At 39.4% G+C, this 26,743-nt stretch overlaps 3 protein-coding genes across 6 annotated transcripts in view; all 3 read right to left on the bottom strand.

Annotated features, from left to right (window-relative positions):
* The window catches only part of LOC129431703 (guanylate-binding protein 4), a 68,082-nt gene extending 43,201 nt beyond the window's left edge, over window positions 1-24,881 (bottom strand). The window contains exon 1 of the mRNA XM_073869309.1: window positions 24,742-24,881. The gene's annotated coding sequence lies outside the window, so the exon portion shown is untranslated. The remainder of the gene's footprint in view (window positions 1-24,741) is intronic.
* Window positions 5,515-26,743, bottom strand: part of LOC129431704 (guanylate-binding protein 4) — a 39,697-nt gene continuing 18,468 nt past the window's right edge. Inside the window, exons 1-10 of one of the 2 annotated variants that reach the window (XM_055189698.2) lie at window positions 12,555-12,573; window positions 11,670-11,918; window positions 11,218-11,345; window positions 9,772-9,881; window positions 9,255-9,445; window positions 8,881-9,123; window positions 8,502-8,782; window positions 8,191-8,403; window positions 7,985-8,087; window positions 5,515-6,302 (exon numbers count right to left, since the gene is read on the bottom strand). In XM_055189698.2, the coding sequence (XP_055045673.2) occupies window positions 5,860-6,302; window positions 7,985-8,087; window positions 8,191-8,403; window positions 8,502-8,782; window positions 8,881-9,123; window positions 9,255-9,445; window positions 9,772-9,881; window positions 11,218-11,345; window positions 11,670-11,865 (1,908 nt within the window). In that variant the 5' untranslated portion in view covers window positions 11,866-11,918; window positions 12,555-12,573 and the 3' untranslated portion in view covers window positions 5,515-5,859. Of the gene's footprint in view, window positions 6,303-7,984; window positions 8,088-8,190; window positions 8,404-8,495; window positions 8,783-8,880; window positions 9,124-9,254; window positions 9,446-9,771; window positions 9,882-11,217; window positions 11,346-11,669; window positions 11,919-12,554; window positions 12,574-26,743 lie in introns of those variants that run through there. The other variant, XM_073869305.1, reaches the window with a different exon arrangement.
* The window catches only part of LOC129431705 (guanylate-binding protein 4-like), a 42,169-nt gene continuing 28,877 nt past the window's right edge, over window positions 13,452-26,743 (bottom strand). Inside the window, exons 1-10 of one of the 3 annotated variants that reach the window (XM_055189702.2) lie at window positions 24,742-24,877; window positions 21,630-21,810; window positions 21,248-21,375; window positions 20,982-21,091; window positions 20,552-20,739; window positions 19,550-19,792; window positions 19,151-19,431; window positions 15,109-15,321; window positions 14,788-14,890; window positions 13,452-14,691 (exon numbers count right to left, since the gene is read on the bottom strand). In XM_055189702.2, the coding sequence (XP_055045677.2) occupies window positions 14,249-14,691; window positions 14,788-14,890; window positions 15,109-15,321; window positions 19,151-19,431; window positions 19,550-19,792; window positions 20,552-20,739; window positions 20,982-21,091; window positions 21,248-21,375; window positions 21,630-21,804 (1,884 nt within the window). In that variant the 5' untranslated portion in view covers window positions 21,805-21,810; window positions 24,742-24,877 and the 3' untranslated portion in view covers window positions 13,452-14,248. Of the gene's footprint in view, window positions 14,692-14,787; window positions 14,891-15,108; window positions 15,322-18,058; window positions 18,920-19,150; window positions 19,432-19,549; window positions 19,793-20,551; window positions 20,740-20,981; window positions 21,092-21,247; window positions 21,376-21,629; window positions 21,811-24,741; window positions 24,878-26,743 lie in introns of those variants that run through there. The other 2 variants (XM_073869324.1, XM_073869330.1) reach the window with 2 other exon arrangements.

Genomic DNA, 26,743 nt, shown 5'->3' with positions numbered 1-26,743 from the left:
AGCAAACAAATCCAAAGGGTAAATCCAAAATCAGAATCCAAATACAGGCAATGTGTCAGGGCAGGCGGCAGTACAGGCAAAATCCAAAATAACAGGCACAGGTCAAAAACAGGAACAGACACAAAAACAGATTTACAGATAACAGATTCAGAAATACAGGCAGAATACAGACAGGATGGCGATGTAATAATCAGCCAGGAACAGCTATACAGGAAGTGACTTATATACAAAACAGACAGGAAGTGTGAACTGTGACATGGCATGATGAATATCAAAATAAAAGTCAGAACAGAGCAGGGTATCAAAATAAAAGTCCAAAATACAAAAATACACAGAACACAAGTAAACACAGAACAAAACCATTACAGAAAGTAACACACAGGTGTCTTAAATGTAACAGAACAGAACAAGACTTTGTATTACAAGATTTTGTATTACACCTGTTTTTAGTAAATATACATAACTAGACCTTTTTAATATGTAACGGCAAACATATTTTGTCCTTTATATTTGCAGAAAATAATGAAATTACATTTTAATTAAAAATTTTAGTTTCATCAAATGTTTCAAAAGCAACCCAACAGTACAAACTTAAATTGTTGCAAATAAAAAAAATTCAACAGTGAACAATATAAAAATTTAATTAATTCAAATACATTTTCAACATAATGCCAGAGTATTAGCAGCGGGGCATCAGTAATGAGTGTTACTATCATCTTGACAGGATCTCTTCACAAACTTCAGGATGTGTTAGAGCACTAAATAACCTGTAGATATTAGTACTTTAACACATGAAACCAGAAACACAACGCCTTATAAGAAAAAAGACCGCTGTAGAAATGTACTTATCATGGTTGAAAACACCTTTCTGGACCTACATGCGCGAAACGATGAAGAAATAACCCAATATTTGTCAGCTCGGTCAAGGGTTGTGTGCTAAAGATGCCATCATACTTTGGAATGCAAATGTAATCAGTGCTCAGAGAAAGTTCGCTCTGTTACTTTCCTCCCATGTTACTTTCACACCAGTTCACCCCTATTAATTCAGAATTATTCACGTCTATTTATCAATTTAAACAATGTATATATATGTATCTAAGCAACCATCCCAAAATTAACATGAAATGTAAATGATAATAACTATATTGAATTTTCATGAAAAAATCATTCAACTTTATGTTCCTTACAATGTCATCAGCTGACACTGGATCCAAACACCGTGATTTAACGTTTACAACCTTCTAAATACTACTTATACAAACTGACGAGAAATAAATGTTTTTGAAGTTAAACATGCAATTTGCTATTAAATTATTCAAATATTTTCAACTAAATATTTAAGCTCAGAGGGGTTCGGCTAACAAAAAAGGAATAAAAATGGTTAAAGCGATTAATTAGGTGATTATTGACCATTAGTGATGATCTGCTGCTAACAAACAAAATCACTGAATAGAAAAAAGGGATTAACCCTATAAAGGTTTTATAGAACACATCTCTATTTACCAGAGGTGTGGACTTGAGTCAGACTCGAGTCATGAATTTGATGACTTCAGACTCGACTCAACAAAATGTACAAAGACTTGCAACTCGACTTGACTCTTTAACATCAATGACTCATGACTTCACTTGGACTTGCGCCTTTTGACTCGAGAAGACTTCTTCACGTGAAAACCTGGAGAAAAAATTAACACGGCCGCTCCCGCTCTCTACCGAGCCCCTAAGGTGACATTGTAGTAAAAAAAACCTAATTTTAATTTTCATGTGCTCACGTGAAACTTTCATGTGCTCACGCAAAACTTTCATGTGCAGAATTTTTATTTATTTTTTTGAAGTTTAGTTTTGCGTGCTGACTTGAAACTATCGCGTGGTCACATGAAACTATCGCGCGTGTGAAACTTTCGCTTTCAAGTGAGCGTGCGATAGTTTCACGTTGTCAACACGTAACTTCCGGTAAACTCTGCAAAGAATACATAACAACAAAGTCCTTTTAAAGTAGTTTATTTATATAACAAGCAAAATAAACAACACATAGATTACAAAGGAACCCAAAACATTTGTTATTTTCGACTAGGTACCTGTTTAAGGGTGTTTTAACACCTAGGGCCCTATCTTGCACCCAGCGCAAGTGACTTTGTCAGTGACGCATGTATCATTTCGTATTTTGCACCGGCGCACAGCGGGTTTTTCCCTCCACAGACGCACGTCGGCAAACTAGGGAATGAACTTGCGCTCCCTGGGCTGTTCAGCGCAAAAAAGGAGGCGTGCTCCGGCGCAAACCATCTCTTATGCTATTTTGCAGTTTCAAAAAACAATTGCGCTACTAACCAAAAAAAACTAGTCTAAAGTCAGTGGCGCGTGGTTCATTATGCTATTTTAAGGGCGCATGCTTGACCATAATGTATAGCGTGCACAACGCGCATTGCTTATCTAATCTACACAGATGCAACAGTTATTTTTGCAAATCATAAATTGTTACAATAAAAAATATAAGATAAGGGAAATCATTAAATCATAAATTGTTACAATAAAAATATTAACACATGAGATAAGGGAAATCATTGTGGTGAGCATTGTAGTGATAGTTTTTATTTATTTTGTGTGGCAGCGTTAAACAATTATCATGCAAATAACGATTAAAATATGTTCATAAGTTTGTTGTGTGGCTGTATTACGTTTATTTTATGTACATAATAATTAAAATGTTTTCATAAGAAACCTTCATGTATGTGAACTTGATTTGTAAGTGTACTTTGGGGTTGAACCTTGCTTGCGTTTCTTGTGTCCGATTTCAAAGCCCCCAAACTCTTTCAGCGGTGAGGGTGGACGCAGCGATGTCCTCCTGTGTGCCCGGCGTGCCCGATTTATGCTGGCAAGCTTGGGATTCCCCCGTCTCCTGACATCATTGTAGTGCTTGGCGCAGCTGATGAGACAATTGCGGCTATTTCCTCTCACGCCTGTTTAACCTACGCTGATTTGGGCGGGTTTCTCCCATCCCCATACAAAACAACTTCTCTGTCTTTGACTGCTCTTACAAGAACGTGGGTCTCCTCGGCTGTGAACCGCTCCTGGCGTGCGCCTGTCAAATCCGTCATAATAATAGCAACCCGCCATGGAACTTGCGCCCTTGCGTTTAAAGGGAATGTTGAATAGCGTTCTGATTGGTTTATTTGACGTTACGCCCAAACCACACCTATGAATAATGAACCTACTTCAGACCAACCCCTTATTGATTTGCGCCCGGCGCAAGACTTATTTCTCCCGCCGGGAAAATAGCAACAGCGCCCAAGATCCACCCACAAAGTCACTTGCGCTTTGCGCTTCGGACTTGCGTTTCAGATCGTTAAAATAGGGCCCCTAGTTTGTTTGAGCCCTCCAAACGCTCTCAGAGCAGTTCAGGGTGTATATGTGAACAAACCAAGTGATCTCAGACCCCCCTAAAAGGACCCAAAAGCGAACCGAACTCAGACCACATTCAAAGGTGGTCTGAGTACGGTTCGCTTTTGGGTTCTTTTGTGGTTCGATTTCTTTTTGATATGTGAAATCAATGAGGTCCCGGTCCGCTTTACGTGTCGTTTTGACATTGTATCAAAATCAGCTGCTGCACAGAAAGCTGGGGTCTGAGTTTTTATGAAATTGTGATGTGAACAAGAAAAGGTCTGAGATCACTTCAGTTCTGAAGAGGACCAAAAAAAGAACTGGGTCCTCTTTTGAGTCCACTATATTGTGAACACCAAAAGGACTGAGGTCACATTCGGCTAGTTCCTTTTCTGGTTCACTTTAAGTGAACTGGGTTTGGTTCTTTTAAAATGAACTATATGTGAAAACACCCTAAGAGTTCAGTTTCAGCAACTAGTCAGACCATTAAAAAAACAGAAACCGGAAGTAAAGTTCGGACCAGACGCTTATCGCGTCACCGCACGTGCGCCCCATGAAACGGTCTATAGATAAGATTCTATACATTATGTAGTACACTTTACTCAGCAAGGTTAGCTCAGTGTAGTTTTTTAAACACTTTAGCTCTGATATTTGAACTAATCTACTTGTTGATTATTTTGCTTGTTATCAGAAAGGACTTTGTTGTTATTGATTCTTCACAGAGTTTACTGAAAGTTACGTTTGTTCCACGAAAACCATCTATAAATCAAGCATTGTGGATCTGAAACCAGCCAATAAGAGGTCAGCCTCAAGTCACATGCTTTTACCACATTTATTGAACTACACAGACACTTGTTTGGGGTGCGCGCCAGACACACACACACACGACACACACACAAAATGAACTCAGTTTTGATTTTGTAATTTTTTAATAAATGATAAAATGACTAACAGTGAAATAGTACAACTAAATGATTTTATTTTGTATTCATTTGCAGTATGTATTTAACTTTTTTGTAACATGTTAAAGGAAAACCAGTTTTTCAATGTTTTACTATGTACTTCCCTCAACTTAGACGAATTAATACATACCTCTCTTTTCTCAATGCGTGCACTTAATCGTCGTGAAACGCGTCCATTTAGCTGAGCTCTTCATTCCTTAGGATCAAACAGGGATGAATTTAGAAGCCACCAAACACTTCCATGTTTTCCCTATTTAAAGACTGTTATGGTGCTTTTCCGTTGCATAGTACTCCACGGTCCGGTCAAGTCTGGGTCGGGTCAGCTCACTTTTGGGAGCTTTTCCATTGGGTGCAGTACGTAGTACCCGATACTTTTTTCGTACCACCTCGGTTGGGGTTCCAAGCGACCCTAGCTGATACCAAACGTGACGAGAAAACACTGTAGGTCACTGATTGGTCTGAGAGAATCGTCACTACAGTGTCATCGCTATTATGTAGATTAGCTTTACCTGTGCTAAGCTAGCTTGCGCTGTGCTCTGCTATAAGTTCCCAAACTCACAAAAAACATCCACAGGTTGAGAATCAGGGACACCATTACAGTTTTTTCCAAACTTGCAGTTTGTGGCGGAACATTTGCGACGAGCACGTCAGCATTATTTGCTTAAATGCAACTTCAATGAGCCTCAGCGGAGCGCCGTCGACTGACGCCACGGGTGTTTGAACAGAAACTGTCATGTAATACAGAGGTAGTTGAAACGCGATGTGCAAACATCTATTTGTGGTGGTCAATTTTAATTTTGTGGCGGACTGAGAAATAAATAAATGTATGGGAATGTACAACGCTCTCACTTGTATGATGTCACAGCAGTAGGCACGGCAAATATAACGACACGCCTATAATACCTCCCACTTCAAAGTGATACTAAACTCGATGGAAAAGCTAACCACGCCAAAGTGAGGTGAGCTGACCCGACCCAATCCAAACCAAACCGTGGGGCACCATGCAATGGAAAAGCGCCATTACATGAGTAGTTACATGAGTCAGGGCTCCAGCCCTCCAGATTTTGCCACCAAAATTTGAGAGTGTGCCACTGAATTTTACATCCAGTCGCATATGTGCGACCAGTAAATTTGACACTTTTTTGTGATCTGACACTGCATTTGAAACAGCACATGGTACTTTCTGCATCTATCATCAAAGTATTTATTAGTAATACAGTGGAAATTAGTAGAAATGTGATTATTTGGTTAGCATGTTAATTTACGGTGTGTGCCCCTAAATTTTCTGGTTGCGCCCCTAAAATTTTCAGTTGGGGCCACTGTGCTCCTAGTGAAAAAAGTTAGTCTGGAGCCCTGTGAGTAAGTATGGTGGCACAAAATAAGAAGTATATTGTATTTATGGGGCAAGAGCACTCAGTTTTGCAGCACCTCTACCTCAGCCGCAGTAACATCATCACTCCTGACTTCAGAAGTTTGAGTTCTTAGCAGTGATGATGTCTGGCAATCATTTAATTTATTACATCTACATGATGGGACATCTACTTTTAGGCTGTGCATTCATTTCTTGTATGGCTTTCATTTGTTCTCTGTGTTGCTGCATCATCATGGTCATTGTCTGTTCATGTCTCTTATTGGAGTTCTCCATCATCAGTGCAAACTCTCTAGCTCGATTACTCTCAGCTTCAGAGCTCTGTCTCTTGAACTCCTCCATCTCCCGGGTCATCATGTCTGCCTTCTCCTTAAAGCCCTTCTCCAGCAGAGCCGCCTGCTCCTTCAGTTTACTTTCCATGGCACGCTCAGCTTCCAATCTCTGAAGCTTCAATTCTTCATCCATCTTCTGTTTCATCTGTATCATCCTCTCTTCATTACTACGTTTCTCTGCTTCCATCTTCGCTTCAAGTTGTCGTTGCTTTTCCTCTTTAGCTTTGATTTCCTGGTTCAAGAGGGCTGCTTTCTCTTGTTCCTCTGGTCATTTATTGACAAAAAAGAAACATGCTTTAAAAAAAAACCTTCAGAGAAAAACTCAAACCATGAGATTAATTGTCCTTTAAAGGAATAGTTCACCCAAAAATTACATTTGCTGTTTAGTTACTCACCCTCAGACCATTTGACATGCCGGTGCCAATTCTTCAGTAGAACAATAAGGAAGATATTTTGTAGAAACCTCATTGCTTTGTGAATCATATAACACAATTCAACAGATACTCAATACAAAAGTAATCCCCACAACTGTATTGGTGACGTATTAAGATCCTGTGAAGCCAATCAATCATTTTTTGCAAGAAATTGAATGTTATTCACAAACACTGTTTGGGCCCTATTTTAATTATTTAAGCGCATGGTCTAAAGCACAAAGCGCAAAGTCTAAAGGGGCATGTGCGAATCCTCTTATGGTAATCTAATGATGGGAAAAATGGTTTGTGCACCTAGCACACAGTCTAAAAGGGTTGTTCCTATTTTCGTAATGAGTAATAGATTTTGTTTTGGGCGTAACGTGCAATATACCAATGAGAATCTCATCTCTCGACCCCTGTAAAGGCCAGTTGCCATGCTGATTCCCTATTATATAGAGCAGAAGGGGAAGCAGACTTCCTGTACATCCTTCATGTGTATGTATATCTGAGAAGTGGTTTACCTCCCGCTCTATAGGTGGCATTGAGAGGCCGTCACCAAAGAAGAAGATTGCAGTCATGTTTGGCAGAGGCTCTCCAACAGAACTTCAATTTCTTGCAAAAAATAGATAGATTGGCTTCACAAGATATCAATACGTCACAATAATTCATAGGGATTAGTTTTGTATTGGATATATCTGCTTTTTGAAGTCTCAAAGTGGTAGGGGGGCCATACATGCCAGTTTCGCCAGACGCATCCTGGCCAGGAAGTGGCATTGGTCAACCACATCACGAGGTTCTCACATTTTTTTGTTTAGTACATTATAAAATTAAGATTTATTTCTCTTAAGACATACAGTCATTGTAGTTTCATTCTTACCTTGAAATGTAACAGTTGCTTTTTTGAAATAGAACCTGAAATATTAAACCTCGATGACGTATGCGGTCGACCAATGCGACTTCCGGAGGATACACCCGAAATCCTGGCCAGGGCGCATCCAGCAAAATTGGCACATATGGCCACCCTACAAAGTGGTGAATCCATTGACTTGCAGTTGTTGTACTGAAGATAAATGCCATAAACATATCGGATGGCCTGAGGGTAAATAAACTGAATTTGTTTATTTTTAGGTGAACTACACCTTTGAGGAAATAAACTTTTGTGAATGCTTCTAACATATTACACATTTTAAGAATACTTTCTTTAGTTTGCAACTCATTTTTATCTAACTCTTTCAATAGCATGCTGAATGTAACATTTGTTGTAGCTGCATTTTAATAACTTTAATCAATTATTAGTTAATTAACAAATAAATAACTAATTCCGCATTACAAGCCAAAGTAAAGCAGGCAGGAGTGTAACTTATGTGCGATACACCCATTGTGGAAACTTTACTTTGCACTTTGAGCATTGGGTTCAGTTTCGCCCTGCTGTGCACAACACTTTCATTTTCATCATTCAGCTGCACTCTCACAAGTACCCAAATCTTTGATCACAATTTACAAACTGTGTATTTGAAGGCTTAAGATTCTCACCCTTAATCTTTTTCTCTTTCTCAGTTAGTTTTTTGTCAGCCTGCAAAATGGCTTTAGATTCCACAGACTTCTGCTTCAGAAACTCCCCTAGGACCTCTTCAGCCTATTGACAAACAGAAACAGTGGACAATTATGACAACAATTATAAAAATTATCATATTTCTATAATGTGTAATATGAGTATTGACGTGTACTATGAGCCAAACCTTGACTTTGTTTTTGGCCTGGATGTTATATTTTTTCACAATGTCCTCCAGATCCTTGCAGAAGAGATCATAGCCACCAGGTTTGGCGTAGAGCCCTTGCTTGAGGTTTTCCGTCATTTGTGCAGTCAGGGATGACAGAAGATCCTCACATCTCTTTCTTGATGCTTGCTCATTTAGGCTTAGGTATCTCTCAAAGAGATTATTAATGTTTTCCTATAAACATAACATTTTGAGTGTCAGTAGAAGTTCTCAGATGTACTATAATCTATCAGATCACATTTATGATCATATCTATGACATGCTCCTCATACCTCAAGAGATTTTAGGTACTTCCCATCAGTGTCCCTGAATGAACGCTTCATGAAGGTTTGTGTTGCCAGGTTGCTGAGGCGTTGGTGTTCTGAGGACACATCCTTCAGTTCCAGAGGGAAAGAGTTCTTCAGCTTCTCCATTCCACTCTTGTAGACCTCAAGCCCTTCTTTCACTGCAGCCTCATTCTCAATCGTTGCCATAGCGATCACAGCGTTCTCCAGACATGGCACAGCCCCACTAGAGATGGTGTCCACGTATGTTTTTGCAAGATTACCCAGAACTACAAAGAACGAAAAGAAGCCCAGAAACAGAATGATATAAACGAACTTAAAAATATAAATTAATTGAACAATAGATACATATTTTTTCATTAATCACCCCTGCCAGTGACTGTGTATCCTTCTTTCAGCTTCTTTGTCTGGCTCTTCTGAAAGACAAACTGGCAGAAACTATCTGTGACCTTCAGGAAGTCAGGTGAAAGGTCAGCAGGATTTAAGCTCTCCAGGCGAGATACATTCTCTGGAGCAGTTGGAAATGGGAAAGTGAAGCATGTCCTTGAAGGGAAAAACTTTTGGATGCACTCCCTGGGTAGGTTGTAATCCATTACTTTTTTCCCAGTGCCTAAAACAGATGAACACATGCAGTACCTCCTCAGAATACCAAATCAATAAATTATACCTTTATTTAGTGAACAAAAGTTCTGTTTTCTGTTTTTATTTAATGAATTTGATACAAAAATAATCTTTAATTACCATGTTTCAGCTTGAGAGCAAATTCTAGGTATTCATTCTCTGTTGCATCTTTGTCATCAATCTTTAGCTCAAGGGTGAAGTCTCTTACAGCCCAGATAAAACTAGGGAAGAACTTCACAAACTCGATTGAATCGTCAGCATCCTCATTTGATGATTTGACTTTAATGCAGTCTGTTAGTTCAGTAACATAGCTGACAGTTTGTTAAAGCATTAAACAACTTGGGTTGCAAAGTCTAATAAAACAAATGTCTCATTCAAGTAGATGATATTGTAACAGAAATAAAGTTAAAATTCTTCTGTAATGAGTAAAGAAGATAATGGTGTTTAGTCCTCCTCTGCTGAGATCTTGAGAGATTGAATGTGTTCATCTGTTATTTGCAGCCTTTGTGACTGTAAGTCAGGTGTAGTTGCGTTTCTGCTGCTCTCTTCCCCCTTTTTTTGTTGTTGTACAGTATATTTAATATATTTTCAAAACACTTTTAAAAAACTTGAGGTATCTAAATTGTCAGAAGGATACTGCAGCTTCTGAATAGCATCGTTGTCAATCGTCCCTCGACTGTTGTATACCAGAGTGCTGCTCAGTAACACAGCCAGACAGAAGATGTTGGTGTCATGCTTTGAGTCCCCCTGAGAAAAACAATTATAGTTAGAAAAAGAAAGTAGTTTGTAAAGCGTTGTTTTACTTTCCCTGCCTCCTATTTACAGCAAACTAACAAGCTATAAACTGAATACATGTGTTCATTTTCAAAAAAACAGCTTGTAACATACATCAACTTGATGCAATCTGGACTCATCATCAGTGATGTTACCTGGGGCATGGAGTGTTTTGGGTCTTTCAAGCATCATACACTCTCACCCAGGCGACCCAGCTGGGGTTGATCAGGCCCCAGTTTGTGTTCAGGTAGCTCTACCCCACCCATGGTTCTCCTCTCCTTATCCACAGCCACCTTGAGACAACTTCTGCTGACTCCGTGGCCGCCTTGATTACCCTTCGCTTACTGGCCCCTACGATGCCCAGGATGTTGTAAACCCCCCTCGCCCAGGGCCTTCGAACAGCAGCTGAGTATGTGCTCCAGGGTCCCCCTCTTCAGGCAAAGACTGCAGGCTGGTGACTCCACCAATCCCCAGCTGAACAAGTTAGATGGGCTCAGAAGTACATCATAGACAGCCTGGACCAGGAAAAATATGCGATGGAAGTCTGCTTTCCACAGCTCTGCCCCTGAGACTCTGCGATCCTCTGCATGCTCCCATCTTGTCCAGGCACCCTGCTACCGCATTCCAACTATCTTGCTGGGCCGCTCCTCCTCTACTGCTGCCCGCACCTCTCGCTGCACTAGTTTTCTTCTGTCCTTCCCCTGTGCTATGTTGTAGCGAGATGTTGCACTGCTACCCAGCCCAGTTCTTCCATGAGTCACTGGTCCCACCAGTGCCCTGTGCCGTAGCTGCAACTCAACCACATCCACCACCACTGCTGCCCTCCACCTCCACCCTGTTCTCACCTCAATCGCAGCCTGGGAGACCTTCAGGTCCTGTGACTCTCTGTATTGCATCACCTCCCTGGCACTGCCCACCTTGAACTCCTCATACAAGTTACTGATAGGGAGCTTCAATTTGTTGTTTTGGCCATACAAGGCATTGCTACTCGGGCTTTGAGGTAGACCCAGCCACTTTCGTAGAAACCTGCTGACTTTCCTCTCAAAGCCCTGGATGTTTGAGATTGGAACCTCATAGATCATGAGGGGCCAGAGAATCCGTGGGAGGATGGCATGTTGGTAAATCAAGGCCTTGAACTTGCCAGGTAGGCCCAACAGAAATATGGTGAATTAGATGTTTTCTAACATGGTGCCATGACCCACCACCTCCATCTTTACTCCTCCCCATCAGAAGTATTCATGGCCACTTTAAACTGACATTTGACACTACTTGTAGTTGTGTTTTTTAGTAAATTCGGCTGTCACAATACCTTGTCCACATCTCCGAGTCCCTCGGTGTCCAGCAGCACCAGAGTGGTTTCTTTTTCAGTGGGGTGGGGCACACACCACATCCAGATGCCCTTCGTCTTGGACTCAATTGTGCTGCCCAGTGCAAACCCTGATAATAAAATACAAAAAACGAGACACAATTACTTATATTCATGGTTTTCTTTGCCCATGTGTCCACCACAGTGTATTTAAGCAGCTAAAAACCCCAGGCACTCTTCTGAAAATGGCAGCTGTGGGCATTTGTGAGTGCTTTGGAGTCAAGATTTTTTAGCCACTTCTGTTACTAGGTTTCAAGTAAAATGTGATGGTTGATAAGTGTGGTATTTGCCCCACCCCCATCCACCATGATTGGTCAGCTGGTTAAAAGCAACGATTTGGTGGTCACATGGCCATAAGCTGTGGTTGCTATCAGCATTGCATGTGATGGTCTAACCTGCTGGTTTTCCTGCGAGTCGATTCATCAGGTAGGATTTCCCAGTGCGATAGAGACCGACCACAGCCACCACCACCACCGGCTGCTCGATCTTCTGCAGGATCTGCAGCGCTGACTGCTGTACACACAACTTCCCATCTGACTCTGTGTCAATGAGGCAAACTGGCTTATTCATGGCCATTTCCCAGCAAGCCATTTTGAGTTTAAAAGGGGTCTAATAGGTGTCCAAACACAGCCCAGACGTCCAAGCTAAAACAAGGCAAAATTTGGGCTGTCAGTGAAGATTTAATAGACAACTAACCCAAAAATAAATGAAATCAATAAATAAATGAATCAAACCAAACAGCTTGTAATCACTTACCTGATGGAATATCAAACATCTCACAAGTTATTTTGACATAAACCAGATGGAAGCAAATTCAAGTAAATGTAGAAGTGGGTTACTCAAAGCCGTAGGCTACTATATCAGACCTCTAATGAACTTAGATGGTGAAATGGTGGCTGTTGCTTGCTGGGTTAAGATAAAGCTATATTATTTTCTGCCCTGCTACCTTTTCCCCAAGTTTAAAACTTACTGGTTTAGTTGATAAACAAGATCTTCTGAAGCTAGCAAGACATTAAACATACCATGTCGGGTTACAGAGCCATACCCCCCCCCCACACACACACACTTGTATGTACAGCTTATGATGACTGTTTGTATAAAATTGAGTTCTTAATCCATTTGAATTACAGGGATACTGTATAGTAGTGAAATTCAGTCAACCTCATTTAATTTTAATGTGCTGAAGCAAAAACATCTCTGATACTTATATGCATATTTTGAGAGTAAAACATTAAAAGATTGAGCTGTAAAAATGGACTTAATAAAGAAACCGTACTTACATTTCTTCTTTATTTAACTTCAGAAAAGTGAACTCAGATCGTGGCTTCCTTATATTGTACTCCTTTATGTTCAGCCCCTTTATTCTGATTGGTCTAAAAGTAATTTAAGGCATGTCTTTGAAATCTCTGTTTATTGTCTGTCACCTTGAACCGATTTAACTTTTGGTTTCACTTTCACAATTACCAACTGCAAGAGGTACTTTTCCATGATAGTATCATAACCAACTGTATTGTTTGTCAGCTGAAAGCTTATCTTTGGTTTGTTTATTCTTTCACTTCCTTTAAGAGAATTGTCCATAAGAGTTTACTTTTTTCTTGTCTTTACTGATTTTCTCAGTACTGAACATTTAATTTAACATTCTTGTTGTTAATCTTCTTAAACCGCTTTTGTGTTGTTTGAGGTTATTCTCCTTTGGTAAATAGCAAAACAGGGTGTAAATATTTAACTTGTATTGCAGTAGTCACATGGGAACAAAAGTTAAATAGTAACAATTATGGGTTTTTTTTTTTTTCAAATTAACCTCGCTGTGAATTCCCAACAATGGCTCACTGTTTGTCCTGCTGGGTATAAAACATAAAAAAATATCTTGTGAACCTGTGACTCAATCAGTGCATGATCCTCTACACTGGAGTACATGAAACTCTTTTGAACTATATAAAAATGTTGCGTTTTACCGGTTGTCACAGTTTGGCCATGTTTCTTTCAGTTTTGTTTTTCTTCCTGTTTATCAAAGGCTCTAGCATTCCACAAATACAAAACGCTGCAATGGTGTCACCAATCTATTTCTTGATTCAGAACAGAGGTCACACATTTTTTTAGGCCCACAATCTTTGACCATGTCATCCACGTAGAGAAGAAGATCTACCCATCAAGGAGTTGAAAAAGACAACCCAGACTGTGCTTAAGGCCTTTTATTTGAACTAACTGTATCTGAATTACATCAAATGCTTTGGTCAGATGTTAAAATTGACCTAAACAAGCAAACGTCATTCATTCACTCATACTAAAGTCTGAAATTTTTGTAACCAAACCGTTCGTGGACCCCATTGCTATGAAAGTAAATTGGGGTCTGTGAATGGTTTGGTTACAAACATTTCTCAAAATTATCAGAATTTTTTATGAAAGTGCAGTAATCCTTTAACTTTTATGTTTATCCACTGAAGCTTTTGCTGTTACTACATTTTCCTTTAGCAGTTTCTAAATTAGATTAATATTTGTGAACAAGCAGTGACATTGCTACCCAGTCTCACAAAGTTTCGTGATATAGTCACGTATTTTTTTATTCTTTTTTCGTGCTATTATCACGAAAATTCATGTTTTTTCCTAATCGTATAACGAATTCCTGTTTTCGTGTGATTATCACGTATTGGTTACTCGACTGTTTTTTCCTATTTTTAAACCATTGTCGCTTCGGTTTAGGGTTAGATTTAGTGCTTGCATTAGAATGTCACTTTATATATTGATTTTTACTATTTTTTTGATTTTTTTTATATGTCGTATATAACGAAATTTCGTGAGACTGGACTGGACATTACACAGGTTGGTGATAACTGCTTCATATATGCTACATACTAATATGCTGTGCATTTTGCTGATGAGTGACTGTCACTAAATATTTAGTTGATAACAGTCAGGACTCTTGGGATGTGGGATTAACCGATAAACTATTGTTTGTGCAATCTCTAAACACATTTTATTGTATAGAACAGCGTGGAGTTGAACATCTGGGTCTCCTGTTAATTTGTTCCATCTGCTGTCTATGCTGCTGCCTCAACGCCTCCATGTTTTGGTCATGTCTTCGCTGCTGATTTTCTATCATCTGTGAATAACTTCTTGAGGTTCCCGCCACTGCCTCAGCATTCTTCCTCTTTAACTCGTTTATCTCCCGAGACATTTTATCTGCTTTCTCCTGAAAGCCTTTCTCCATCAGGGCGGCCTTTTCTCTTAACTTGCTCTCCATCGCACGCTCCGTCTCTTGTTTTTGGAGAAACATCTCATCTTCCATCATCTGTATGACCTGTCTCATTCTCTCTTCATTATTCTGTCGTTCAATCTCCATCTTCTCCTCCAGATGACGTTGCTTCTCTTCCTGGGACTTAATTTCTTGTTCCAGAAGGACTGCCCTCTCTCTCTCCTCTGGAAAAAAATGACATGTAAAACTGGGCTGGTCCTATTCACACTTCATGTTTAGTGCATACTGTGTATACTCTGTTAAACACACAAAGCCGTTACCACAAATCCTTCTTTCATTTTCAGTTAGTTTATTATCAGCCTGCAGGATGGATGTTGTAATGGCCGCCTTTTCATGTAAAAACTTCTCCAACACCTCAGCACTCTATATAGACACACAAGGAAAGAGTAAACCTGGTTTTAAAGGTATAGTTCACCCGAAAATATAAATTCTGACAGCATTAATTCACCCTCAAGTTATACCAAACATATTGCTGACTACAAAGAAAGATTTGTAATAATAGTAATGAATAGTATTGTAAATAATTGTTGTAATTCATGTTCATGTTATGTGTTAATACCAAATAATGTAAAATTAAAGACCTTGACTTCTTTATTGGCCTGTGTGTTGTACTGAATCACAATGTCCTCCAGGTCGCGACAGAAGAGATCATAACCTCCTGGTCTTGCATAGTATCCTTCAGTGATTCTTTCAGTCATTTGTTCAGAGAGACACGATATAATACATTCACATTTTCCCTCAGAAGCCGTCTCATTGTCCAAGAGATATCTATCAAACTCATGATTGATGGCTTCCTGAAATAGCGCACAGAAAAAAAAAGTATATTTCATGCTCACTGTTAAGGGCTTTTCCATTAACAGATGCTTTTATCCAAAGCACCTTACATGTTTATCTACCTACAGTACCAGTGGTAAAGGCTACCATACAAGATGTATTGACCTAACCACTGGGAACAATGGGTCTTTCCCAATGGCAATCTGACAGAGCCAGAATAAACCAGGGTATCATTTCTTTAGTTTTACAAGAAGGATTAACAAGAAGAACTGGACAGGTTCAGGTAACTTGATCCAGATGATATCAACCTGTTCTTCAACACATAGGTCTAAAAGATAGATGACAAGGAAACCCCCTAAAAAATCCCCTGTAATGACTTTAATCACGTTATAAAAGACACATCATGTCAGAAATAATTTAATATTTAACTATGGTTATTGCTGGGATTTCCATAAAAAATAAATTGAAAGTGCTTTTGACCGGAGCTCTCATTTCATATCCTGGGCTTTTGTGTATACAGCTGTCATTCACATACACACCATACCTAACAGACTCTGAAATGAATCGATAAGATGCTAATAATTTACAGAAAAGGAGATCTTCAGGAATAGTAATGCAAACTTGGCTGACTTGGCCTGCCTGGTGTAGCTACAATCTACAATAAATTATTTAAACCATGAATCTGAACTAAAATTTAATTCATTTGAAATAATGTTGTTAAATAACTGATCGTAACAACAAACAGCTTTCTTTCATCCTAGCTACAATCTACAGACCTCCAGGCCACCACACAGACTTTCTTAAAGAAATTGCAGATTTCTTGTCTGAGCTAGCAGACGCTGTAGATAAAGCTCTAAATTAGGGCCATGCACAGACCTTTTGAGGGGCATGTGATGAAACTGAAAAAGGACACCCTCTTCCAAATAATAATCATCTTTAAAGCTTTATATTTATTTACTATTAATTACTGAACAATTCTCGTTAAATTAATGAAAAATTACATTTTATGATAACTTGGCATTATACAGTGCAAGGATATCTAAGCTTCTAGATGTATAGTTGACTTAAAAAATTTCCTTTCTGGGTGGTTGTTTGTATTATTTGTAGAGTCATGTGTTTGCTCTTGTGTACTCCCTATTTTTTAATTGTTTAATATATTGATTAAATTTTTTACCTGCGTTGCATATATGAAGTTCAATAAAATATGTTTGAAGAAAAATATTTTTAGCTATTCTGTTTGGTTTTATGAGATCATTTTTATTATTTGGTTAACATGTTTATGTGTGTCAGAGGGGGGGAAACAGGAGATTTAAGATCAAAATACGAGATTATACTATAGCCTTACCATTAGCATATCCAACATGTATCTGCCTAGTGCCTGCAAAAACTGTGCAAGTTTACACGTGCAATTATACACATTTTTCCCCAAATAACTGCGTTAGTGAAAAATACTAAATAGACTGAACTCTATGCAGTTGCTTTCAGAATAGAAAGTTATGAACCAAACCCTTTGACTAATTCTAGGCATAAGATTCATATACAATAAGTTATATCCAGATAGCATATTGTAATGAGATGAGTGACAGGGCAATATGCATACTTGTATCCTTTACACGTTTCTCGTATTCTATTCAGTTTTCCTTATGGGCATCTGATATAAGACCTTTCTAATCTGTAATGTTTTGGTGTTAATGTAGGCTAGAAATTCTCTCTCATCTCTGCAATGTCTAATTTTAAACCCGTGCGGGCACATCTCCTCATGGTTCTGAGTGAGATGTTTTGACTTTTCCCGGGCTGCGTAGACCCATCGGTTAAACGATTAAAGGGCGTTTCACATGGTACGTGGAAAGCGCAAGTGTTTAGTTCTTTTTCAATAGGAGATGTGCGGAAAGCAGCAAAACGGTGGCGATACAGAGGTGAAGCGGAGTTGTCCACACGCCTTGCTGGTGCACCCAAAATCCTGTCCTTTCTCCGGACATGGCACTTCATGGAAGGCCCCCGATTGCCCACTCGCCCAGTCCTGTCTATGGATAATCCGGCCTTGCTTAAATTCATAAAACATGAGCCGTTATAGACATACCAGTGTTTTTTTTTCATAAAGAGACAACGTTGTACTCAAACAAGAAGATATTTATTTACTGTAGAGTTTCAGCTGCTCTGCTGTGGAATATCAGTTCGCTGCACTCAGTGGGCGGAGTTAAGAGGTTTGATTGACAGTTTGAGCTCAGGGGCAGAGTTAAGAGGTTTAACTGATAGTTTGAGCAGATACAAAAAGGAATTTAAGGATCCGCTTTAATTTGATAAGTATATTTGTAAAACATGTTTATATATACATAAATTCACAAAATGTATCACCAAAGTAGTGATGTGAGCAGTTTGCCACATCAAGTGAAATGAATGCGAATCTATGGCCCTCTTCTGTTCAAAATTATTTTTTCCGGAACTGTATTAATTGTATATTTTTATTTTCTAACCAGCAGATGGCCAAATTCAACACATAACATCTGGATCAATGTCTAAAAACAATTTAAATCAAATTTACCGTACCGAGCAAAGACACGTATATGGCCCTTGAGTATTGTTTACTTTATATCTTTCACATTTTATTTATGTTTTGTACTTTTTACTAACTATGTGTTTCCAGTACTTTTATGTCATTCACAACAGACACCACCCGAATCTTGGATGCAGAACACGGCGTGCTCAATCATGCGACCAATCCACATCTCACCTCCAACACCTCTGTCTTTTTCTGTGGGACTCTGGAACTGCCAGTCTGCTGTCAACAAATCCGACTCCATCCATGCCTTTGTTACACAGTCGGCCTTTAACATCCTAGCTCTGACTGAGTCATGGATTCATTCAAAGGACTTGGCCACACCCGCTGCCCTTTCCTCAAACTACTCTTTCTCTCACTTGCCAATCAGGCCGGGGTGGTGGTACAGGTTTGCTCATTAACAATACCTGGAATTACACTCTACTCACTTCATTGTGCACAAATAACACTTTAAATACCATGCTGTTAACATCAACTCTCCTTCTCAACTTCACATTGTTGTAGTTTACCACCCTCCAAATCCACTTTTGAACTTTATAGAGAAGCTGGATATGCTGCTCTCCACATTTCCTCTCATTGTACTCGGCAACTTTAACATCCACCTGGAAAAGCCCTATGCTGCGGACTTCCACACACTCACCTCCTCATTCGACTCAACTCAACTCACCACTGCTGCCACTCACAGGTCAGGAAACCACCTTGATCTCATCTACACCCGCAACTGCACAACGGACAACATAAAGGTCACTCCTCTTCATCTATCTGAACACTTCTTCATCACTTTTAACATACACCTTCCTACATCACACATGCCCGCGCTGCCTCCAGTTAATTTCAGGCATTCTCTCTCCCCTACTACCCTCTCAGCTGAGGTGGCATCTTCTCTTTCTTCTCACTTCCTGTCTTTAGATGCTGATGCTGCCACTGAAACCTTATTCTCCACTCTTACATCATGTTTAGATAATCTTTGTCCTCTGTCATCCAGACCAGCTTATGCTACTCCCTTTTGCTCGCGTGGTTGTCCGATATTCTCCGCGAGCAATGGACTACCCTCAGGGCTGCTGAAAGGAAATGGCGCAAGTCTAAAAACCTTTATCCTCAACTTTATCCATCAGTAAAATGTAAAATATTTTTTGTAATGACTCAATTTCTGGGGTCATCTAATGTAAACAGGAAAATCGTTAAAATAGGGTTTTAAAATAGGGTCGTTAAAATAACTGTTTTGTAAAGAACCGGTTAAAAGGAACAATGCGTTTGTAAACTTAATATCAATAATGGCAACTCCCACCTACCTCTAAAGATGTCAAGTACTTCCCATCATTGTCCCTAAAGCAGCGTTTCATAAAGGTTTGTGTAGCCATAAGATTAAAACACTGATGTTCAGCATTGATTTCATTCAGTTCCAGAGGGAAAGAGTTCCTCAGCTTCTCCATTCCACTCTTGTAGACCTCAAGTCCCTCCTGCAATGCACCCTCATTCTCAATCATGGCCATAGCGATCACAGCGTTCTCCAGACATGGCACAGCCCCACTAGAGATGGTCTCCACGTATGTTTTCGCAAGATGACCCAAAACTTTTGGGAACAAGTAAAGTACAGCATTATCTCATGATGACAAAGACAGGAAACATTGCTTAATATAAACAAAACAGGAAACAAAACTGACAATCAAAATATTAAGAGACTGATGTACCTCTACCAGTGACCTTGTGTCCATCTTTCAGATGTTTTACTTGGCTCTGATTAAATATGAAATGGCTGAAACGATCAGTGACCTCCAAGAAATGTTTTGAAATGTCAGCCTGGTCAAGTGTCTCCAGGTATGAGACGTTCTCCGGGTTGGTTGGGAATGGGAAGGTGAAACATTTTCGTGATGGGAAATATTTCCGAATGCACTCTCTTGGAAGGTTGTAATTATTTGCTTGAGTTGAAATACCTTCAAGAGAACAAAACAAATCTTTCTGTCAGGAAATAATACATATGAGGTACAAAATGAAGAGTTTGGCATCAAAGAAATCTATTAATTTGAACTTCTATTACTAATGAAAAGACCAGCTAAAACCAGCCTGAGCTTGTTGGCTGGTTTCTGCTGGCCTTCTAGCCTGGTTTCAGCTGGTGTAACATTATTTAGAGAGCAGTTCTAAACCAGCTACTTCCATCTTAAAACACCCAAGACCAGCCAACCAGCTTAGCCAAGCTGCCCAAGATTCCAGCATACACTCTAAAAACAAACGGTGCTATATAGCATCAAAAGTGGTTCTTTACTCGTAATCATAGAAGAACCATTTTTAGTGCCTTATAGCACCAGTGAAGCACCTGTGTAGAACCATATAGTGCTTTGTAGAACCATATGTGGTGCTATAGTCATGCTATATGGCCCCTATATGGTTCTACACAGGTGCTTCACCGGTGCTATATGGCACTAAAAATGGTTCTTCTATGGTTACGATCCAAAGCAACAGTTTTGGTGCTATATAGCACCGTTTGTTTTTTTAGAGTGTAGGTGAAGCTGGTTGAAGCTGGTGGGTCAGCTGGTCTTCCAGCCTGCTTTGGCTGGTTAACTACTGTTTTAGTAGGAATATTACTGTCACAGGAAGCTTAAATATGTGGCTAATAGATGAAAAACTATGCACATGTTCATAAACACATTTTGACAAAAAAGTTATTAAATCAACTTTTTGGTTTTAGATATTACCTAACTTTAGTTTCAGAGCAAACTCCAGATATTCATCCTCTGTTGTGTCTTGGCCGTTGATGTTCAGCTGTAGAGTAAAGTCCCTCACAGCCCAAATAAAACTGGGGAAGAACTTCACAAACTCTGAATCATCTACAACTTCATCAGGTGATTTGATCTTGATGTACTCAGTTAGTTCAGTGACATATCTGTTAAGAGTTAAGAAACTATTGAAGATTCACTTTGTGAATCCAAAACCTCAACTGAGAACAGTTTTATACCACTTATTGCTTAATTCTGGCAAAATAGTATGGGGAAGAAATGGGAACATTTCTATAGTATACGTCATACAACAGTCTAGTATGATTAGTAAGAGTCATACAAAATAACATGTAAGTTCCAGCTTCAGAAAGACAAATTGACAATGAAATGTAAATAATCAGAAGGATACTGCAGTTCCTCTATGGCCCTGTTGTCAATAGTTCCTCGGCTGTTCAGGACTATAGTGCTACTCAAAAGAACGGCCAAAGAGAAAATCTTGGTATCATGCTTTGAGTCTCCCTGAAACAGATTTGAGAAATTGGATTGACCCATAAAAGAGAGACTTTGACATTTTATTGAATCATGATCTCTTAAAAATTATCTATGATTGCAGCAGTAGAGATTGGGTTTGAACCACCAGGGATTGCAGTGTAAACCGGATGGATAGATAGTCACCTTGTCGACATCTCCGAGTCCCTCTGTGTCCAGCAACACCAGAGTGGTTTCTTTTTGTTTGGGGTGGGGAACACACCACATCCAGATGCCCTTTGTCTTGGACTCAATTGTGCTGCCCAATGCAAACCCTAATCATGCCACATCAAAAAAACACAATGACATCATTTTTAGATGCACCAAGATGCGTGGAAAGTTACAAAAATAGCATATGCACTGCCATGCGACGTCATAGTGGCCCCAATATCATTCAAAACAAATGTGTGTAAAATATTGATTTTTTTAAAAAGTATCTGGTGATGTATTTAGAGATGTTAAACGTTAAATGAGATAAAAACAGATTTGAGCTTTTGGATTCTGTCAGAACTGCAGATGAGGGTCTAACCTGTTTGTTTCCCGGCGAGTCGATTCATCAGGTAGGATTTCCCGGTGCGATAGAGACCGACCACAGCCACCACCACCACCGGCTGCTCGATCTTCAGCAGGATCTCCAGCGCTGACTGCTGTACAAACAGCTTCCCATCTGACTCTGTGTCAATGAGGCAAACTGGCTTATCCATGATCAACTAGAGATGGAGATACAGAACAGATACACACATTTAAAAATCTTCAATATCTGCATAACACACATTCACAACAAATTACACAAGCACACAGAATGACAAATAATGTGTTTAGATACAAACTCATCTGATCTGTAACTTTACTGGATTTAGTTAATATAACAGGCCATTTGAAGCTGGATCAAGAACTGCCTTAAATATATTAAGACATAGCAGTAAACTTTACTCATACTAATACACATGGTTCTATATGGCTTATTGAAAAGCAATAAGTTACCAATGTTCATTTGGGGTTTTGCTCTTTTCTAATCCAGACGGGTTTTGTTGTTGTTGTTTTAAAAAAAAAAGGTTTTCGTTTTGTGGTTCCTGTGCAGGTTGTTATTTGAGCAGGAATGTTTGTTTGCATTTGTTTACAGATGGGAGGTCAGCGCAAGGGCCGGTTCTAGATATTTGGAGGCCTATAGGCAAAATTTATGTTGGAGGCCCCTCACACCCCTCTGATTTTCAGAATAATGTGATAACGTGTTTTTTTTTTCTACGCTGTAAGAAATAATTTAAGTACTTCAGTTATCAAACATGTTTTTCCACAATAATTTTCAATTTTATAAAGTTAACAAATTAATTACATTTATGTTAAAATTGAAATATACATTATGCAAAATCAAATGTGTTAAACATTTTAAGGCAGGTAAAATTAGTTGTTGTGAGGAGTAATTTATTTAAAAAAAAAAAAAATGTTGGGATAACATAGGATTAACAGTTTTGCTTTCTCCAAAAAGTAAAATTAAAGACAACACTACATTGCAAAAACCCTAACTGTAAAAAACTACAGATGAACACCTCCTAGACTTTATTTCATTAAATGAGCATCAGTATCTTTTATTGCTTTGTTTATATTAGCTGGGTATGAAGAGGAATTCCCCTCTTCCTGAATACAGCATAAAGTTTTCTATTAGACCATGGATATATTATGTATTGCAGCAATATCTTTTTTAACCTTAAATATACATACAAATCAGGTACTGAAAGTTAAACAGACAAACTAAGCAGAATAATGAAATTAGTAGATTTTTTTTATAAATATGCATCTAGTTTTCATGATTTGAATACTAAAATAAAGTGTAGAGGACTTACAAGTTATACAGACATTCCAGTTTTGTTTGCTGATTACTTTAAAGTGACACCATGTAATTTTTCAACCTTCATAATACATTTTCAAGACCCTTGTGATAGTACATCGACTTTAAATAGGTTGAATGACATGTCTACCATAGCCTGACGGGGTCTGTATCACTTTTACTCGTATTTTAAAACTTAGGGTTTGTGGTAGTAACCAGAGCACAAAAAAAAACTACAAAATTCGACTGCTTTACGGCATACGTCACTTCCTCCACACAATTTGTTTTTAACGTGAATTTTGCTGGAGGCTACTTAAGGAGTGTAGAGAGCAGTTTCTATTATGTGACTCTGTGGCACAGTCTTTAGTGTCACACACCTATGACACGGGCGACCCGGGTTCGATTCCCCTTTAAGGCAATTTTTTATATAAACTGTTCATACATAAATGCGATGTTCTTTATAAATTACGGCGATTATATTGCATATAGTTCCCTGTATTCAGATGCTGTGTTCACGTATTTACCTTTCTTTTTACTGTGTCTATGATATTTACATTACAATCCAGGATGCTATAGCACTCAAACTTGCTCACAGTGTAAAACCAAACCCTATTCATTCACCAATCAGATCCGAGCGTTTCTCTCTTCTCTCTTCCTCATTTGCTGCGTTCCGCTGTCACTCGCGTGACGTATTACAAAGCGGCAGACCTAAACGCATCGGTTTACTTGGATTTGGAGCGATTTTCACACAAAAAAGAGGAATAACGAGCGCCATTGCGAAAAATCCTGGTGGCGAGGGAGAGAGAGGATGCAACAATATTTGTTTGGAAAAAGGCAAGGAAATACGTCTGGTCGTTCCTGAATTGGAAGGCTGCAGCCTCCGGAGGTCAAATATGCAGGCTGCACACGTCATCAAGCCTGGGTTATTAAGGTAAACTAAGCATTACATTCGCAAGTCATAAGCATACTGCAACAATTTACGATTAACTAAGTATAATAGTCAACTTTGTAATTGTTAATATTGTGAAATAAGACAGTCTTGATGACGTATTAGAAATACGACATCCGGAGGCTGCAACCTTCAGATTGAGAAATGGCTTCTGCCACGACGAGTTCCTCATCAGAAAGTTGTAACATGACTGCGTTTCTCCCTGTTGTCTCAAAATGTTGATCGTTTAGCATTTTAAATGTTTAGTTTTTAGTTTAGTTTTAAGGTTGGCCAGTTCCTTTCCTTTGCGACAGTGCTGCGGCGCTTGTGGGCTCTAGGGGCGCTAGAAGTGAAAAATACGTGTCTAGCACCCCCTAGTGGCCAAAAGTTTCATGGTGTCCCTTTAAATACAAACTTCTTAACTTGACAATAGTCAGCTCCCCACGCGATGCTATCGTGCACACGCATTCAAAGTGTCTAAACAAAGTCAGCTGTACTTGTTTGATGTCTCCTGAAATGACATCGATACACAGAAAAACTACATCTTTGCATGCCGATTTCGCTATAGCAGGAAAGGACATGGTGGACAGTGGTAATATGCAAAACGCGTTCACAGAAAAAGGGCAAAAATTGCATGTGTTGCAATTATTGCGTTCAGTACGAGTTCAAATAGATGACATGTTTATACAAATACATTAAGACAACTTAACATAGTGATTGCTATCAGGATGTGAGGAGACTTTTAACCAGCATAACAAAAAATGTTTCTGGATCAAATCAGATACTCTGCCTTTAACATCATGTTGACTTTAAAACTTAAAAAATCTGTCACATACATTTGTAAGAGCTGTACAAATTATATTAAAGGACTTAATAAATGTCACTTACCTTTTTGCTTCGCTAGTTATAGTTTGTGGATTCCTGATATTGTAACCGGTATATCTTACATAGATTAAGTTAAAGAGACGTCTGTGGTCTCAGTATCTCTGTAACTTTCTAGCGAATTAACAAACAGATATTAAAGTTTAACTCTTAGTTTCACTTTCACAGTGAACCACTGCAACATGTGATAACAGACGGAAAAAGCCTGTAGTGTTTACACAATGTGGAACCAGATACAACAAAGGTTTAAATCAGTAGGTTTTTAATGATTTTTCCGATGAACACTAAAGAAGATATTGTGAGAAATGATGGTAAGCACGCAGTTGATTGTACTTATCGACCTCCATAATAGGAAAAACAAATACTGTAGTGTATATGCATACAATACAAAGGTTACACTTTTATCTATAAACTGTATACCGTAAATTGTGTTAAAAGTGCAGGAAAGGTGCAGGCTCAGTGTGTGAGCATGTGTAGTTTTTGTCACGTGGAAGTTGCAAAATTAAAATAAATAGGTGTGTTCGACTTCATGCGGCGCTGCGCAGACCAATCGGTGGCTGACTTGAAGCAGTGCATTCCGGTTAGTACTTTTGTCCGACTTAAGCTGGCGCTGCAGGCACGTGACTGTGTCATGTGGTTTTTAAGTACCACGAGAGCGATTCGAGATCAGCCGCCGGAGTCAGCCAGCGCAGCTTGCGAAGAGGAGCTGCACGGGCTGTAATGACGACCCCAGCTAACACAAATACGTAACTGTTACGTAACGTCGACGTAATATGATTACCAAACTTACGTCGTGGCGACCGGAAAAGTGAAATTCCTGAATTCGTCGCCTCGACGTAACTTTGCAACGTAATCTGCCTGTCGTGGGCACGTCGTGACAACGTAATGGATTAAAAGTTTTGTGTTGGTAAGTTTTGTGTTTGTCTCTCAGTTCAGAAAAACGACCGGTCCTGTCAGATGCCGTGCTGTGCATGCGCGGTTACACGCTCTGATTGAGTTCAGCTGAAGGAGGGAGACGCGTGCTGTTTTTTGTTTCCTATGTAAAGAGCGGCGCTGCGCAGACCAATCGGTGGCTGACTTGAAGCAGTGCATTCCGGTTAGTACTTTTGTCCGACTTAAGCTGGCGCTGCAGGCACGTGACTGTGTCATGTGGTTTTTAAGTACCACGAGAGCGATTCGAGATCAGCCGCCGGAGTCAGCCAGCGCAGCTTGCGAAGAGGAGCTGCACGGGCTGTAATGACGACCCCAGCTAACACAAATACGTAACTGTTACGTAACGTCGACGTAATATGATTACCAAACTTACGTCGTGGCGACCGGAAAAGTGAAATTCCTGAATTCGTCGCCTCGACGTAACTTTGCAACGTAATCTGCCTGTCGTGGGCACGTCGTGACAACGTAATGGATTAAAAGTTTTGTGTTGGTAAGTTTTGTGTTTGTCTCTCAGTTCAGAAAAACGACCGGTCCTGTCAGATGCCGTGCTGTGCATGCGCGGTTACACGCTCTGATTGAGTTCAGCTGAAGGAGGGAGACGCGTGCTGTTTTTTGTTTCCTATGTAAAGAGCAGCTCGTATGGTGGTTAAATATCTATTCTATTTTGACTTATTTAAGGGAAACTTTGAGACTGTAAAGTTTTAACATGCTAACCTAAATAGAAAATAAAATAAATGTTAATACAATTGTAATGGTAATGAAATTACCTCCCTGGGACGTAACAGTTACGTTGCCAATAAGTTATGAAATTACCAAAATAGTACGAATGTATTACCTAACTGGAACGTACTTGGTTACCTCGCGACGTTAGGAGACCGTACTGGCGACGTAGTGATTTGGTACTGTAATGGTAATGAAATTACCTCCCTAGGACGTAACAGTTACGTTGCCAGCTGGTAAGTCATGAAATTACCAAAAATGACAAATAAATTACGTAACTAGGACGTCGTGTGTTAGCTGGGACAGCTGTTTCACCATTGGTCGGATTCACCACATGACAACAATCACGTGTGTT

This window comes from Misgurnus anguillicaudatus, chromosome 1 (genome assembly GCF_027580225.2).
Source record: "Misgurnus anguillicaudatus chromosome 1, ASM2758022v2, whole genome shotgun sequence".
NCBI classification, from domain to species: domain Eukaryota; kingdom Metazoa; phylum Chordata; class Actinopteri; order Cypriniformes; family Cobitidae; genus Misgurnus; species Misgurnus anguillicaudatus.
Note: the sequence above shows the minus strand (reverse complement) of the source record. Positions and strands in the feature narration are given on the sequence as shown.